This window comes from Biomphalaria glabrata, chromosome 1 (genome assembly GCF_947242115.1).
Source record: "Biomphalaria glabrata chromosome 1, xgBioGlab47.1, whole genome shotgun sequence".
In the NCBI taxonomy this organism is placed as follows: Eukaryota; Metazoa; Mollusca; class Gastropoda; family Planorbidae; genus Biomphalaria; species Biomphalaria glabrata.
In genome coordinates, this window is record NC_074711.1 from 11,015,411 (window position 1) to 11,032,571 (window position 17,161).

The 17,161-nt window shown below is 38.2% G+C and overlaps 1 protein-coding gene across 13 annotated transcripts in view; it reads right to left on the bottom strand.

The window, feature by feature from the left end:
* LOC106071145 (A-kinase anchor protein 13-like) overlaps nucleotides 1-17,161 on the bottom strand; it is a 160,546-nt gene that overhangs the window by 13,786 nt on the left and 129,599 nt on the right. For 8 of the 13 annotated variants that reach the window (XM_056021580.1, XM_056021542.1, XM_056021533.1 and 5 more), the window contains 7 exons: nucleotides 16,595-16,718; nucleotides 14,475-14,545; nucleotides 8,164-8,287; nucleotides 7,979-8,046; nucleotides 4,437-4,492; nucleotides 3,068-3,148; nucleotides 1,713-1,778 (listed from right to left, as the gene is read on the bottom strand). In XM_056021580.1, coding sequence (XP_055877555.1) covers nucleotides 1,713-1,778; nucleotides 3,068-3,148; nucleotides 4,437-4,492; nucleotides 7,979-8,046; nucleotides 8,164-8,287; nucleotides 14,475-14,545; nucleotides 16,595-16,718 — 590 coding nt within the window. The remainder of the gene's footprint in view (nucleotides 1-1,712; nucleotides 1,779-3,067; nucleotides 3,149-4,436; nucleotides 4,493-7,978; nucleotides 8,047-8,163; nucleotides 8,288-14,474; nucleotides 14,546-16,594; nucleotides 16,719-17,161) is intronic. The other 5 variants (XM_056021561.1, XM_056021586.1, XM_056021572.1 and 2 more) reach the window with 5 other exon arrangements.

Consider the following 17,161-nt stretch of genomic DNA (forward strand, 5'->3'; position numbering starts at 1 on the left):
TCTCAAAGCATAACTTTTACGTTTTCTAAAACTAAATCTTGACATGGTGCATCAAGAAAAAATCACGAATGTGGTACTAGAATTTCCCTTTCTCCTGGTGACACACACACACATCTGTTAAGTGACAGAGAATTTCCCCAAACCAATGTAGAAGTTGATAAGATCCAAGTCGTGGTGATAAAATCATGTTCAAGAGTGAAAAGCTCTCACACTTCAATAAGTAGATTTGTGTCACTCTCTCTAATATAGACGTGTTTCAGCCAATGACAACAGAGTCAGCTCTGTATCCTGCTGGATGACTGCCACATGACTCACATGTGTGCCTCATATCATTGCTAACTGTGTCAGGGTAAATTATAGTCAAATTTCAATTTTCCCAATTGCTGTATTTATAGTATCAGATTCCCTACTTAAATTGAGTATATCTTTGTCAATGATTATAAACTTTCAAGATTAAGACTTTCATTATTATAACTTTGTGTTACAAACACCTTTTTTTAATTTCAACACCAACTTGTGTTAAAAACTTGAGCTGTGACATTCATACTCTCATCTTGTACAAATAAATATTTTTAAATTGACCAAGATCTTTTTTTTTATTCTGCATATTTTTTTGCCAATTTATTTCAATGTACACAATTTTCTCCATTACTTTTGTTCTTAAATTATAAAAATAAATGATATAAGATTTTAAAAGTATGTTTCTGTAACAATTTAAAAATATGTTCTTGTGTCTTTTTTAAAGTCCTCACAAGTAATTCATGTTTTAGCAAAAAGAAAAAAAAAATGCATTGGAGGAAAATGCTAATTCCTATCTAATAAATTATTTCTAAGCTAAATCCAAACAAAATGTTATTGTATAGTTCTAAGAAGCAGAGTGAATCTAGAGCTAGCAAAAAAGTGAAGTCTAGCTAACATAATGAAAGGTCAAATTAAAAAACAAACACAAGAAGGCAGTAGTAAGCAAATCAAACAGTTAAGTGAGTGACCACAATATCAAAGTCAAGAAAACAATAGCAAAGTGTCAGTGATGGCAAGTGACATGTTAACACTGTGTGCTGGGCCACACACTATATGCCAGTATAATAACACGCATCACACACCCACACTGTCTAATCACTCAATTCTAGACCAGGAAAGAGATCCATCGGTAAGAACATACAGACAAGAATGTACTGAACTCAAGACAAATTAATTGGAAAGAACATACAGACAACAATGTAATGAACTCAGTCAGACTAATTAATTGGTAAGAACATACAGACAACAATGTAATGAACTCAGTCAGACTAATTAATTGGTAAGAACATACAGACAACAATGTAATGAACTCAGTCAGACTAATTAATTGGTAAGAACATACAGACAACAATGTACTGAACTCAGTCAGCAAGTTTAGTTGTTTTTTTTATTGGATGAATATGAATTGGTCAAAATTAGCACATGTTTCAGAGGTAGACAAATCTTTAACTGTGCTTTATAAGAGCAAAATTTAGTGATAATAAATACTGAACATTTCAGTAATTCAGGAAGGCACATTAGACCTCAAGTATTGACAACAATGTCAGATTAACTTAACTCTTAGGTCTAAAACCATATTCAATTTATTAAAGCGTACATCAAGATTTCGGGGACAATTTAGAAATCATGGATATTTTGGTGGGTGAGGATTAAGATATGTTTGTCTACCCCTGTGTCTTGGCTGTACTCACTTGCTAGGTCCATAGGTGACACTGACTGTAGTGGTGTCCACTTCTGATTCCTCACTAATAGCTTTGCTGTAAGGGGGAAGTAATACAATACAAGGGGAGGTAAATACCAGGATTATATCAATGTGTGTGGGGGGGTCTCATAGTGAAATCTCTAGGAATATAGACATAGTGTGTGAATTCTGGGCTGATGCTTCAAACATGATGTAAGATACAGTACATTAATATTGAACATCAGCTCACTCTGTTCAACCCAAGAGAAGTATTATACCTAGAGTGGAAGTTACAGACACTAGTTTGTGTTGGCCTGCATACTGTTGTCCAGTACAGCATGTCTGAAAGATCTGATACAATGTTTGTCCACCACATAAATTTATGAATAGTTCAGCAGTCCTCAGTGAACTATCAGACACCAGAGTTAGGGATTGGCTAGCATTGGCCAGTCTCTTCACTAAATGGATTGAAGGATACAAGGCTCTCAGTTTATCTTCTATTACTTCCCTTGTGTTGAAACATCAACAACTGGTACATGTACTGTGTGTGTGTGTGTTACATCAAATACACTAATGACAAGAGAAAATGTTATAAGCAAAAAATTTGTCAAAATAAATACATCTAGAGTAGAAGCATGCTATCTAGCAGAGTTGATAATACAGGGTGCAGATTATAACAATAGGTCAAAATTTTTAGATGATAAGATTTTAAATAAGATTTTATAAAAATATATATATATTGAATATATATATAATTGAAACTTAAATTTTTTGGTGAATGAAAGTGATTCCTAAAAAGGACAAGCCAAACAATTCAACTGAAGTACCAGTCATTCTTACAGTTTCTGGAGTTTAATTAGAGAAAAAAAAAGTTCATTACGTTGAAAGACAAAAGGAAATCTACTTTTCAATGATGCACGTCATGACGCTTACAGGATCTTTATCTCAACACTAATTAGAAGTCAAGGTAATGTGCATCCTTTTGAAAGGCTGATTACAATTTAGGTTTACAGTGATAAGAGATTATTGTCATTGATATGAACACCCAGAAATCTATTTTTAAAGCAGATACCAGTGTACTTTGAAAGTCATTACAGAATATATAGACTATAGGAACTAATTTTAGTCCTAAATAGGAAAATAGTTTAAAATTAAAAATCTTTAAGCTGATTATTGTTAGGATTTATTTTTTTTTAACTTACTGTCAGAAATGCTATTGTTACACTTTCTGTTAATACATATGAACTAGGTAACCTACTCCACTATGAGACATGACCTAACTACTATAGTTAATTCTAAAGTAGGATGTAGGTGTTCCATATTTCTATACAAAACAACTGTAGTAGGAAGGTGAAATTCACTTACTCTAAGACATTGAAGCGTCCCATGTTGGCAGCTGGCCACTGAAGAAAACTTAGGGTTGTGTTGGGGGGGCTGCCAAACAAGCTGGAGCATCAGCACACAAGGCAAGGGGTGAAAAGGTGTCATGCCATACAGACAAGCAGTGGACAATGTGGTGTGGTCATCAGAGTGGAGCATGATATGACAGGAAGGGGGTGATGAGGGGAAAAACAAAACACATGAGTGAGCTTATAGCTACAAGTAGTTTTAACAATGAGGTGAGGGGGGTGGGGGTGTTGACAGAGTGAATTATCAGGACACAGAATAAAAAAAGAAAATATACATAACAGGGGGTATATCTATACATGGTGACACCAATATGTACATCAATAATCCATTTCAATATAACATTGCAACATGCCAGGTAATGAACAAGAAATTGGGCAAATAATAATAATTGCCAATGTCAATATAAAACAGTCGAGCATGGTTTTAAGGCAGATGCCACCTAACATCATATGACAAGATATCCCCTCGTGAAGAAACAAATAAGTTAGTTATTGCCTCCGTTATTAAATGTATTTTGCTCTAGACTTTTTTTTTACAAGAAATGTAGATTTGCTGGTTGACCTTTTAAAATATATAGGTCAGATATTTACTCTCTTCCTAATAGGTCAGCTATTTGCTCTTAAAAAAAAATAAAAAATTAGCAAATTTTTAAAAATTAATGAAACATTTTGAACAACAAAATTTAATATGTTAATATAAGCCATAAGCTTTATCTTAGGTAAAGTCTAGCGACTTCAATATTTGGTAAAGGCACAAAATGCACTGTGCTAAGCTATGCAATATATTGAGCCAACATGTCATGCACTGAGTAGGTAGTTCAGAGTGTGACCTGCCCTTATGAATGCATCTAGTTAGGCTTTAAATAGTGTGCATACTCTACAGAACTTCAAGCAAGCCTTGCATTGGTTTTGCATTTGGTTATATGAATTATTTAGATGTAATAGCATCTGCACAGCCAAAGGTATGAAAGACAGCAATAAGTAAATCAACTATGTAGACAAACTAAAAGCTAACACAAATGTAGATAGATAAACAATGATATTTTAAATAGCTCAAAATTAGAAACATCAAATTTAATGTTAAAACTGTCAGACCAAAAAAAAAAACCCAACCAACCAACCGAATAAGCTAGTTTGCCAAATAAGCTAACATATTCTAACTATGCAGGCCACTTGGAGAAAGGTTGAGGCAAAAGATGCCATTGTTCTAGTCTGACAATTTTAAAACCTGGCACACAAGGTCTGAAGGTTACATTTAGGTGTTAACAAAGATCTACACAATTCTTTCACAGCAATCAATTTGTGACAGGTGTGTAGGAACTCACCTGGGCATACTGTGCCTGTGCTGCTGTTGGAGTGATGGGGCAGGTAACTGTCCTGGCTGTGAAACATGGTGAAAGTCAATCATAAAACCCTGGAGTTATCACAATTAAAAACAAACACGCACACACATACTCCTAAAAGATTAACATAGACTTTACACTTTGACTTAATGGTCAGTACTTGACCAACTATGGAATGTTGACCTATCAAACTATGACAACTAGAAGATGTATTGCTGAGATATGGCTTCAGGCAGTGAAAGCTGTAATATTTTAAACCCTTCCTGAATTCAAACAGCTGAGGGAGAATTTCTTTTCAAAGGATTTTCACACACGTACAAATCCTGACTATATCTTATTCGTGACACTAGATTTTGTCTTGGACTCAGGGGAGATCATTCATCTTCAAGCAGACGACCTACGCTGGAGTGTACATGGGCATTGTATGCGTATGAAGTTTGGAACTCTTCAGTCAAGACATTTGTGTCTGCAGCACTTTAGAGGGCGCGTGGATGTATGCTAATTGTGTTTGACTTCATCACTGCCTTCATTCAATGTAATGCACAGGGAGACGCTCTCTGCTTTTTTTTTTTTTAATTGCGGGATGGTACGGAAATATCAGTGTTCAGCTAAATATAGAATTACACGCAACCCCTTGTCTACATGGCAAGGGAGAGCAACAGGATTGTCCAACTCAGCGGAACATTTGGAAGTTAACTCCCGTGGGATAATATACTGACCACAATTTGTGCTACTCACTAACTAGCGTTCCCATGTTATGCTAACTTGTAGTAATGTTAGAAAAATACTCAAACTATCTTGAACTCTATAGGAATCTATTAATGAGAGAAGTCACATAAAAATTAAGAGAGAGAGAGAGAGAGAGAGGAGAGAGAGAGAGAGGATGTTACACAGAGGACCTCCCTTCATTTTCAACCCTCTACTCCCCCTCCCCACCCCCCTATTTTCGGTTGTTCCAGCGACAGCTAGCGTCATTCCTAGCACACACACACACAGAGTGAGTTGTACAAATCAATGCGCCATCAAGTGAACGTCGTTACATCATGAATGCTGGGATGCTCTGCAAGCACTACGGTGACCTCGAGATGACCCCAGACGTTAAGATAAACATGTAAGTACAATCACAACTTTTCATAACGTCCATTAGGTTAAAGCAGGTGAGGAAAAAAAACTTAAAGAGGGAAAGGAGTAGAGAAGGATACAAGCAGCTTAGTGTAGACCTTAACATGGAGAGTAAGCAGACCACCTTTTTTTTTCTTTTTTTCGTAGTAAAGGGAGAGAACATGGCAACTCTCCCCCCCCCCCCCAAAAAAAAAAACATTTCCCATATAAACAACGTCAAATCATTTCACTTATTTATAAAAAACAAAAATGGGTTAGGCGTATTAGAGATAAATTCAAAGAAATGGAGAGTCTGGTTTAAAAAAATGGTCCGATGTTCTAATTAAAAGAAAAGAAAAACAACAACAACAAAGAATCTTCTTACTCATTAATTCAGGCTAATGGAGCAAGAGGAGATAATTAGACAGCAGAGTAATTGATTGGAAACTGGAAATTAACAAAACTAATTAGAATCTTATACGCACACAGTTAGAGAGAGTGGGAGAAAGAGTGATAGATAGAAGAGAGACAGAGACAGACAGATAGATAGATAGATACAGAGAGAGAGAGAGAGAGAGAGAGAGAGCTGGTGTAACAATCTAAGAGTCCCGACGACTGGTTCATCCTACAAGTGAAATCAAGTGTTTCCCCCTCGACTACTGGGCTCAGCAATATTTGGTACGAATGGATGTAGATGCAATAATCCAAGAAAATGTTTATCTTGATCACCTCAAGTATTATGCTGCGATACCTCGATGCAAGCCACATTCCCAGAAACCTTCAACCTCCTAATCTGAAGCTTACCATCCTACCCTAGATTTAAAAAAAAAAAAATTAATTCTACCCTAGGGTGTCCAATCAGTACAAACATATCCTTGAGCAGACTGAATTGTGTTGCCTAGAACAGATGACCAAAGATCAGAGAAGATAGACCACTGTTCTACTGTAAGGTATAGGGCCTAACAGACATGACAAAGTACAGGAGTCAAAAGCATGTTCTTGGTGGCTCTCTGTCAGCCCATGAGAGGGACAGACTGTAAACATGGTAGCACTTGGTTGGGAAGGTCCGTGAAGCAGAAGTGATGTGTGTGTGTGTGTGCGCGCGCACAGGAGGGTAAACACTGTCTTGTGAGTCTGGTGGTCACTGTTGAAGGAGTTGGTCTGTAGTTATCAAGTTAGTCTTATCTCTAAAGCAATATAATTCTTCATCTGCGAGAGAGCAGGTCTCAGAGGTCAAAGACCTTGTCCGCGATGGTTATTAGGTTCCATGGTCCCATGTGTTGCTCATGATCTGGGTTAATGTGTCATGTGTTTAAAGATGGAAGAAGCAAAAGTTCAATACAAAGCCTTCCTTCCATAGCAGGTGTTGATGTCATGTGTGACTAACCAGCAGACGTGGACAATGAGAAATAGATTTCTAGACAAGAGCAGTGGCGGAGATGCCTTCTCAGTGTTTGATAGAATAACTAAACACCTGCAGTGTTAGATAACTAAACCCCTGCAGTATTTCATATAACTAAACACCTGCAGTGTTTTATATCATAAATAAACACCTGCAATGTTTGATAACTAAACACCTGCAGTATTTCATATAATAACTAAACACCTGAAATTCTTGAAAACTAAATGTTTGAATTAGTTTCTTAAGACTTGCAGTATTTGACATGTTAATTAAATACCTGCAGTATTTGACATGTTAATTAAATACCTGCAGTATTTGACATGTTAATTAAATACCTGCAGTATTTGAGATAAAGTAATAAAACACCTGCATTATAAGCCTAGAGTTAAAACAAACAAACGCGCCTTCAACTGACACCATAGGGAATCATGGGGCAGACTAAATATTTGAATTTATAGTTTTAGAATAAGGGTTTCAATCATAACTGGCAATGGACAGAATTGTCGAAGTTCTTAAATACACTAAACGTATTATTGTCTTGTATTTATGAAGCTCATTTTTTGGGGGGGATGGGTGGAGGTTACCTCCTCCTCACAATGACTGACTTCTAGATGAAAATGGTAAGGGGGTATTAAACAGATCAATGGAATGAGTTATGAGAAACAAATTTACTTATATCTAACCCTGGGCCACACTTCCACTTTAAAAGGACAATGGCATACATGCTATAAAGGTGGAAGAATGAAGTGACATAAAAGCTCTCTTCACTAAACGTAGTATTGTAATATTCTCACGTAAGTTTGTCAAAAGCTTCAGTGTTCTCTGCTTCCAGACGAACTTTACTTAAGAATAGCTTATTTATCTGAAACAAGAGCCAAGCCTAGGGGCAAATGTACAAACACTGGGGTCTCAGAGCTCTATGCTGTGGCTCTGACATAAAACACGATAAACAAGCCAAACAGAATCAACTCTGGACTAGCAGCACTGCCCTATGTCTTAAGCGAGCAGGAATAGCACTCACCTGTGTTTTTGTTGGTGCAGGCTCTGTTCGTTTGTCTTTAAAAGAATGTGTTGGCCTGAGGGACGTTCCTGCAAGTAAACACGGAACATCTCTTGGTAATGAGAGAACCAAAATATAGCGCAGGCTTTGAAATGAAACGAACTTTGCTCTGACTTAGGCCAGGCCAATGGAAAGGGTGCACATACCTGATGGGACGAACTGCTTGGTCTCCTGGCCACCGCCATGGGCAGTGGGTGTCGGGCTATGTCCAGCTTGGGTCATCTGTGTTGGGCTATGGGGACCATGCGCTGAGCCCTCCCGAGACAGAGCCTGGAGACACGTTAAAACATCACAGCTTTTACTCGTACATAGGAGACAAACTTGTGTGTGTGGTGTGCAGCTGTGAGTGTGTGGTGTGCAGCCGTGTATTTATAAACAGTTAACCCACATTTCTTTTAATTAAAAAAAAAAGGGGAGAGTATTGGTTTTGCCAGGGTGAACAAACATCTCTCTAGTATGAACCAAAGCTGACTAAATGCTATCCAATATGACCGTCTTTGACAGGGTTTTATGGTTTGGGTTTTTCTTCCCAAATCAAATTAAGTATAATATATACATAGATCTATTACCCTGAACACAGTCCGAATGTGGATTTAATATGTCAAGTAATAAATCTCTCTATATATCTATTTATCTAATATCTATTTATTTTCCTATCTATGTCTCTATAACTGTATACGAGGGTGTACAATTACTGGATTCTTCTATTAGTTTTACTCGTAGTGCCATTGTCACAGACAAGACACGTAATGGTATTTTCTTCAAACCTATTTTCAGCTACAAAAGAATGAAGTCACACCAAATGTGTTTGCTTGACAAAGAACAGACAACTAGTTCAGTGTTCAACCCGTCAAAATGGGGGAGAAGAAACTATTTTGTTTAAAACTAATATATTTATAAAATATGTTTTGACATTATTTTTTGAATTATCTCTACTGCTGTGTTTAAAATGTGACTAGATTATAGAGTCGTCTGCTACTGCCAAATATGCCAGCCATTTCACACATCATTTCCTTCACATTACTAACTTTGAGAAGATTATCTCGAGTAATCAAACCCAGGGACAGTTTTTCACAAGTAGATCTACATGAAAAATCCGTATATAAGAACTAAATACAAAAAAAGTGTTTTTAGTAAAGATATTTTATAATTATATAACTTGTCTACTAAATAGAAACTAAAAAAAAACAAAAAAAAAACAGAAAAATCTTGTTATTATGAACTCTATTATAACGAACACCCAATTAATGCCTTCTGAACTCACAGCTGAACGCCAGTAATGTGTGTACAGTTATATCAAACTTCGTGCCTGATCAAAGATATAAACAAGATTTTGTCTTTAGTATCAATTCGTTAGACAACAACAACAGTTAATCAAATGTCAAGGTATACGCACTCTATACATGGTCATCCTACACACAATATAGTCCAAGAAATATTGAAAACACTAAAGTCCTATATCTCTTGAAGTCACTCAGTTAGTACACTGTGTCACATGACCTAAATGTTGTCTTTCCTATTCCCACTCAACTGACGTCTGTTTCCTTCCTTCAGTGCCAGACTCCTGGCTTTATACCACAACTCTTGCGATACCCTGCACCTTCAGCAGACGTCATTTGTGTTGTTGTTTCTCTCTCCCCCCCCCCCTCTCTCTCTCTCTCTCTCAATGCCACCTTCTCATCTCACCTGGACTGCCCAGGCAATAAAACAGCAGAGCAGAGCGTAACTTTAATGAGAGCGTTCCGTTCAACTCCCTCCCCCAGGTAATTATCTTCTAGTGCTGCTTAGATCATCCCTTAACTGCTCTAGTAGATTTGCGATCAGCATTATATGAAGGAGGAAAAAAAACAACCCAACAACACTAGATCCTTAGGATCTACCACTTCAACAATTTCAGGACAACTTATTAACTTATTACTCCCCCCCCCTCCCCTCCCAAACCCTCTTGGGACAGACAATATTTACAGTGTAGGTAGACAGGAAGTCGTCTGCTCTCCCACTTTCCGCCTGCTACAGAAAGACCTACTTAAACCTGCCATATTAGTGTCAACGTGTTGAGCCGCCATGTTGAGTTGATTATGAATGAACGAGGTAGTAGTAGTAGCAGAAGTGAATGAAGGAGCCGTTGCGGTAGTTGAAGCGTATTTCGAGACAGCATCCCTCAAGGTTCATGTGTAACTGATAGTCCAAGCACGGACAGACACGCGTCTGTAGTGCTCTATGAATGATGTCTTCTATCCCTGGCCGACTCTATTTTTAGAATATTTCACCCAGATTTGATCACGTGTTTTTTTTTGTTTGACAACATAGATAGTTTCCTCTCCCCACAAAGTCGTGTTTACTATTTAGAAACATTGACTACAAGTCATGTATACATAAAAGCAGAGTGCCCTCTTTATGTGTAGCTCACGCATTGCTTCAACAAATATAGGTAAACATCTACATGAATAGGAGTAGGCCTGAAATCAGTAGAATCACAAGAGTCGATTGTGTATAACCCAGAACTTAGCATTATCTTAAGATTGGATTGTCTATAACCCTGAACCAAAAAGATGAAACACTTCCACGCGTGCAGCGATCAGATGCGAGGCTGACCAATACAAATGTTGGACTACTTCCTATCTTCATGACCTCAGCCTTTGACAGTTCTGTCCATCTCGGTCCTATCCAACTCAAACCAAACATACAAGTAGAACAGACTAGCAATTGAGTGACAGAGCAAGGGCGAGCACTCCAGGAGGACATTTGCCTAGCTCGTCTGTTAGTACTTTCCCCTCTAGGCATGGATGGTACGTAGCTCAAGATTTGTCCGCTCGGACTAGACTAGACTAAACCAAGACTTCAATGTACAGAAAGAAGTGCTAGTTGTAGACGTGTGTAATAGAGTTAACTAAATGCTGTTTGGTTCATGAGAAATAAATAAAAACAATAACGTTTAAATGATGTCGTAGTGACTTGACCAAGATTTGTTAACAAGCCTAGAATGCGTCACGTACTCTGTTGTTACATTAACCAACATAGAATCAATATCAAGCGAGTTCAAATGCATGTCACTACAGTCTGGAAGATTATACGACACTAAGTGTTAAGTTCAGCTACATCACAAGTTGTAGATCAGTTGCGCAAAACTCTGGTTGCTAATAGAGCAGCTACAGTGTCATGTGTTAATTACTGCATGCACAATACGAATATAAATTGCAATGAAATGTTCGACCACTGAAGAGCTGATGAAGTCCTAAATTCACGTAAAACTGATTCGTAGTAGAGATTGGAGCCGAATACTTGCTTCAGTACGTGACCTTTAGAGTTCATGTCGGAACATCAACAGAACGTGGTTGTGTAATAAAAAACCTAGCACGGATGGTTCACCTTGGTGAGTTCCCAGACACACAAAAGACGCAGAAACAAACAGGTGCCGGGTAAGTGAAGATGGCACCTCCTGGTTGGGTGCGGGGGCGACACCAGCTAAGAAGGGCGCGATGGTGGGCGCTGGGAAAACCGTCGGTCGCGAGGTACTTTTAATTAAAGAAAATAGTAAGGCTACCTTACCATTGAGTAGCCACTGAGCTATTTTTAGCTGCTTCGTGTCTGACTGGTGCTAAATATAGACACAAATGTTGTGCAGACAAAAGAAAACAAAGCAACACTCCCTCTTGCACCCTCCTCCCCCAGATTACACAATGATGGCAACAAGTCCACACATCGTTCAAAGATTTAACTAGAAAGCACAGAACTCATTCCCGTGTTAGAACACTAGGAATGGGGGAAAATGGGCGCCCATGACAACAGAATTGTAATGGGGGGGGGGAGAGGAGACCTCATTAGGACAGAAGTTGAAGGGCGCTGATGAAGCTGGAGGGCACCTCAAAGAAATAAGTAGAAGGGCGTCTATGAAGACCAGTTGAGTGTGACATGAAAATAGAAGTTGTGGGGCGCTCATGAGTACACCAGTTGGGGAGGGGGGGGGGCGCCATGAGTACATCAGTTAGGGGGGGAGCTCCATGAGTACATCAGTTGGGGAGGGGGGCGCCATGAGTACATCAGTTAGGGGGGGAGCTCCATGAGTACATCAGTTGGGGAGGGAGGGCGCCATGAGTACATCAGTTAGGGGGGGGAGCTCCATGAGTACATCAGTTGGGGGAGGGCGCCATGAGTACATCAGTTAGGGAGCACCCTAAAGTCCCAAGTTGGAGAGACAACAAAAACACGGGAGGAGGTCAGAGAATGTTGACACCTAACAACAACAACAACAAAGTCCATGGCTGTGACACACAACAATGTTAATGAGCCAACAGTGCACTTTACCGAGAAGCCTACCAGACAGCCTTTGTGAAGAGCAAGCTTCTAAAAATACAATCGATTCTTCCTCCACATTACCAACCCATTCATTCGAATCTTCTAAAACTCATCCACATTTCATTCAAATCTTCTAAAACTCATCCACATTTCATTCAAATCTTCTAAAACTTATCCACATTTCATTGGAATCTTTTGAATTCCTTCATATTTCCTTCAGATCACTATTTCCTTCAACACCCCCTCCCCCTTCCCATGGATTCATATGTTCCCTTCCGATTCCCTCCATATTTCTTCACATTTTTATGTTTACGAATTCATTTCTGTCCTTCTGTTGTCAGACTTCATTCAGCACTAGACTGACCAGTGAGCTGGTGGAACTTTTTAAGAAAACTTTATTCAAATGAGTAAAAAAAAAAAAGTCTACTAGTCAAAGACCAGGTTCTAACTTTTTTTGGTTGCACTACCTTCCTATCCAGAGAGATTTTGTGTCTCCACTAACTTTGGCTGGATCTAGTTTTTTTGTGTGTGTTTTGTTTGGTGGAGTTCGAGCTTGAAAGCCAAGTGGGACACCAAAACTGCAGACTTCTGTTAGTTCGATGCGAGACACTTTTTTGTTATCTCACTGACAACACGCCCGGATTTGGTGTGCAAAAAGTGCGGCCGCATGTCGTCGTGCTGTGAAGTCACCATGTAATTTGTTTTACACAGTAAAACGACACAAGAAGCCTTAATTTGCACAAGGCTTCAACGTTCCAAAGTCCGCTCCAACGACCATTAACAAAATACCTTATTTCACAATATTTCTGGAGTAAGGTGAAGTCAGTTTGAAATGAAAAAAAAAAAATTGCTTAATAGTGCTATGAATTTTTTTTTTTTAAAGATGTTCTTTTTTTTTTTTTGGGCGATTACATTAGTTAAAATTTGAGTAGGTATCCAGCCATCAAGACATAATCCAAAGCACAAATACACTTAGCACAAGATACCAATTTTGTTAGGTGATATAAAATCATAATTTCTTATAAATGACTAACAGACTTTCCTTCAAAAGAGATAATTTTACATTGCTTGGTAACTAAATGCATTATTTCTTATCTGTCTACCTCTTTGTTTAATTGACTGTCTATCTCTCGCAATAAATAAATAAATAAATATAAAGTACACTATGTTGTTTTTTTTAAAAATAGATCATACAACTTGGGGAACTCCGAATTTGACCTTTTTTAAAAAAATGAAAACTAAAATCTATGACATTAAGTCTAAACCGTTTCTGGCTTTGTTCTGCATGTCTGCAGCAGAAGTCAAACGTGAACTTTAAAAAACAGAAAATAGTGCAGCGCAGTGCTACAACACTGAAGAGAGGATGTAACGAGGTTACCTGGTGCACGAGGAAGCAACGAGTTCACTAAATGGAGGGGAGAGGGGGGTGAAGTATTCCAGCCTTGAGTTATTGGACTGGTTTATAAATTACATGAAAAAAAAATAAAAAAAATTCATGATGTGATAAGATGTTTGCACCCAGAATCGTGTGGAGTTCTTGAGAAGTTTAGAACAATGTTCCACCATTGATTTTCTCAATTATTCTCCATACACAGACACACACACACGCTCACAAGTCTAGCTGCTAAGCGTCAGCTCATTTGAACAAGTTGTTTATTTATTGAACGCCAGTGAATCAGCCATGTATCAACTATCCAAAGGGACATTACTCTTCCTTACTAAAAGCCCTGAGCCTAGCGATGTACTAAAACTGCATTCTTCGAAAGCCTAGAGGAGGGGGGGGGGGAAATCGATCACTCGATGAACCAAGGCAGACAACTCTTTGGTTTCTTGACCTAAGCTGAGCATGTTGTAGAAAGCAGAGAAACTGGATAGATGACATTATTTACTTAAAGCAAGAACTGGCTCAATCATCTACTGAAAGGTAGAACAACCAAGGAACATTTGAAACATGTGTGTGTGTGTAATAAAAAAGGGGGAGGTGAGGATTGTGAAAAAAAGGGGGGGGGGATGTCTTTACAAAATAACAATAAGAATTCACGTAAAGTAGACATTGTATTTGACCTGTTTAAAAAGATAAAAAAAGGGGGGGGGGGCATGGCGATAATAAAACAACACAAACTAGTTAAGACAGTAAACATGGTCAACACCAAGTACCGACCTTATTTCTGGTTTTATCACAGTGGAGTATGTGGTCCTTACAATTATGTTCATGGACATTGATGAGACAATCTGTGGACACAGCAAACAATAGTCATTAACAAGTCCATAGACAATTTGTAGCAATATTATTCTTTTCAAAAACTAAGCCCATGGAAAGGGATCAAATAGACTCCTAGATTTCAACGGATTACATAATGTTTGAGCTCTATCCATGTAGCACACCAGATATGAATAATATATTCTTTTTGAACAGAGTGGGTAGAATAGAAGAATAGAATATAGATTCTGTCTACATAGATATAAGGTAAAACAATAAGCCATCTAGTCAAATATATCATATTATCTCTCTCTCTCTCTCTAGATAGATAGATAGAGAGAGAGAGAGTTGTCTGCACTAATGTATTTGTATTTAACTCCACACTTTCCACTCATGTTTGAGCTGAGATTGGACTATGATCCTCTATAACATCTAACAACTGGACATATAAAACAAAAACAAACAAGGCCTACAATCAAACACTTTATGTGCTCCACTGACAGGCCTATAGGTCTAGCTTATGGTGTGGCCTGGAGAAACTGAAATCAAGATGTTACTCTTTGATGAGTGAATTAATCAATCAGTTGTACACTTCAAACAGCTTTGATTCAATAGCTTCCAGGGGATGGGAAACTTGACCACACCCTGTAGGACTAAATACTATAACTACTTCACTGAGAACACAGAGAGAGAGAGAGAGAGAGAGAGAGAGAGAGAGAGAGAGAGAGAGAGAGAGAGACAGAGAGAGAGACAGAGAGAGAGACAGAGAGACAGAGACAGAGACAGAGAGACAGAGAGAGAGGTGGGGGGATAGAAACAAACATAAATTAATGGGTTAATAGTTACAGCTGACACTGTGTGTGTGTGTATATGTGTGAGGAAGTATGTGTGTGTATATTGTCAGCTTCTGTCTGTGTCTATGGAAGTGGATGGTTGAAACTAAGAGAAACACCAACAAATCAATTTCTCTCACATCCTAGATAGTTAATAACAATCTCTTTGTAAAACTACTGCCTCAAGTACAGTGTTTAGTTAATAACAATCTCTTTGTAAAACTACTGCCTAAAGTACAGTGTTTTATTCAATCAATAGGCTAAACGTTTGCATGTGGTTATGTATTACAGTGTAACAATGTCTTGCATGTAGAGAAAATGTGTGCACATATAATAAGCAACATAATATCTACTACAAGTCAACAGATAAAGTGTGTGTGTTTGTGTGGTCACATGTCAGATCTGAAAATTGTTGTTTTTTTTTAATTACAGTGGACTGTAACATTATCTTGAACATGTCTAATGTAAAATAACTCTAACCCTATTAGAACAAAGCTCTGTAGAAAAGAAACAAAAAGTTTAAAGTCTGAATACGTTCAAATGTTTATTTTCCCATAGCCTTAAAGTACTATCCTTAAAGAAAGTCCAGCTCAAGTCTTGAGTATTTTACAATGGTTGTTGAGAACTGCTTCAATGACAAAATCCCTAACCCTAAGACACATTTTAGATCAAGGCATAGAAAACACTTCGTGAAGTCAATTGTACATTTATTTCTATGTTACTATTATTAGCTTTAACCTATAGATTCAATGTATTAACATGGTGTCATCATATTGAAAGAATTCGTGCCTGCCTTGTTAATCTTACATTTCAGTGTCATTAAATTGATTCACTATTTTAAAAGGAAACGGTCTGCATGCTACTCAAACCGATCCATATACCATATAGGCAGTGGCGCAACAACCATGGAGCAAAGGGGGTTCATTGCGCCCTGGCCCTTGAAATCTTTGAATACATCAAGTGTACAGACACTTCTAGTGCAGAATGCCAATGTCGTAGCTCGATTGAAATGACTTCTCTGTATATGTGCTGGTACAAACAGGGACATTTCCATTTGTTGTTTTTTTTGTTACACTCAAACAAGGGGAGGGGGGGGACACCGTCATATTCTACCGCACATACTTAGTAGGCTACTGTGTTCGTAAGTCACTACATGTCTGCCTAAACATACATCTACCTTTACTAAACAGATGTCAACAAAAAGAAAGATAACTTGGATGGATCTATTCAAATAGAGAGTGTACTCACTTTCACATTTGAGTGCTGCCTTGTTGGCCATGGGCTTGTGGCAGACATCACATACCGTGGAGTTACTGATAGAGATGGCCACGTAGTGATGTCTCTCCTTCACTTTGGTGTCCTTGTCTTTAGTCTGTAAACACAACAAGGGACACAACTTTTGAAAACACAAACACAAAGTAGGAATTGTCGCAAACGTTAAGACAGTTGGTCGCTGGGTCAAAGTCTAAAAACTAAGGGTTAACAAGTAAAAACAACAACAAAACAGAGGGAGTGAGAGAAAGAGAGGAGGGAGTGAGAGAAAGAGAGGAGACAGCGAGAGTACGAGAAGACCTAGGGGCCAAAGGAAATGTTGAGGTTGACTCGGTGGCTAAGTGTTTCATGAAAAGGATAGCATTGCATTGTTCGGGTAATCAAGTAAATCAGAGTAGTCTGTTCATTGTTGACATTTCCCTTCACTAGCTCCGGCTTTAAGAGAAAGTACATGTTTGACAAGTTGGCATGCAGTACAATGTAGAGACAATAAACGTGTGACTAAGGAATGATTCATTGCCCTAAAAATTATCTTCGAAAAAA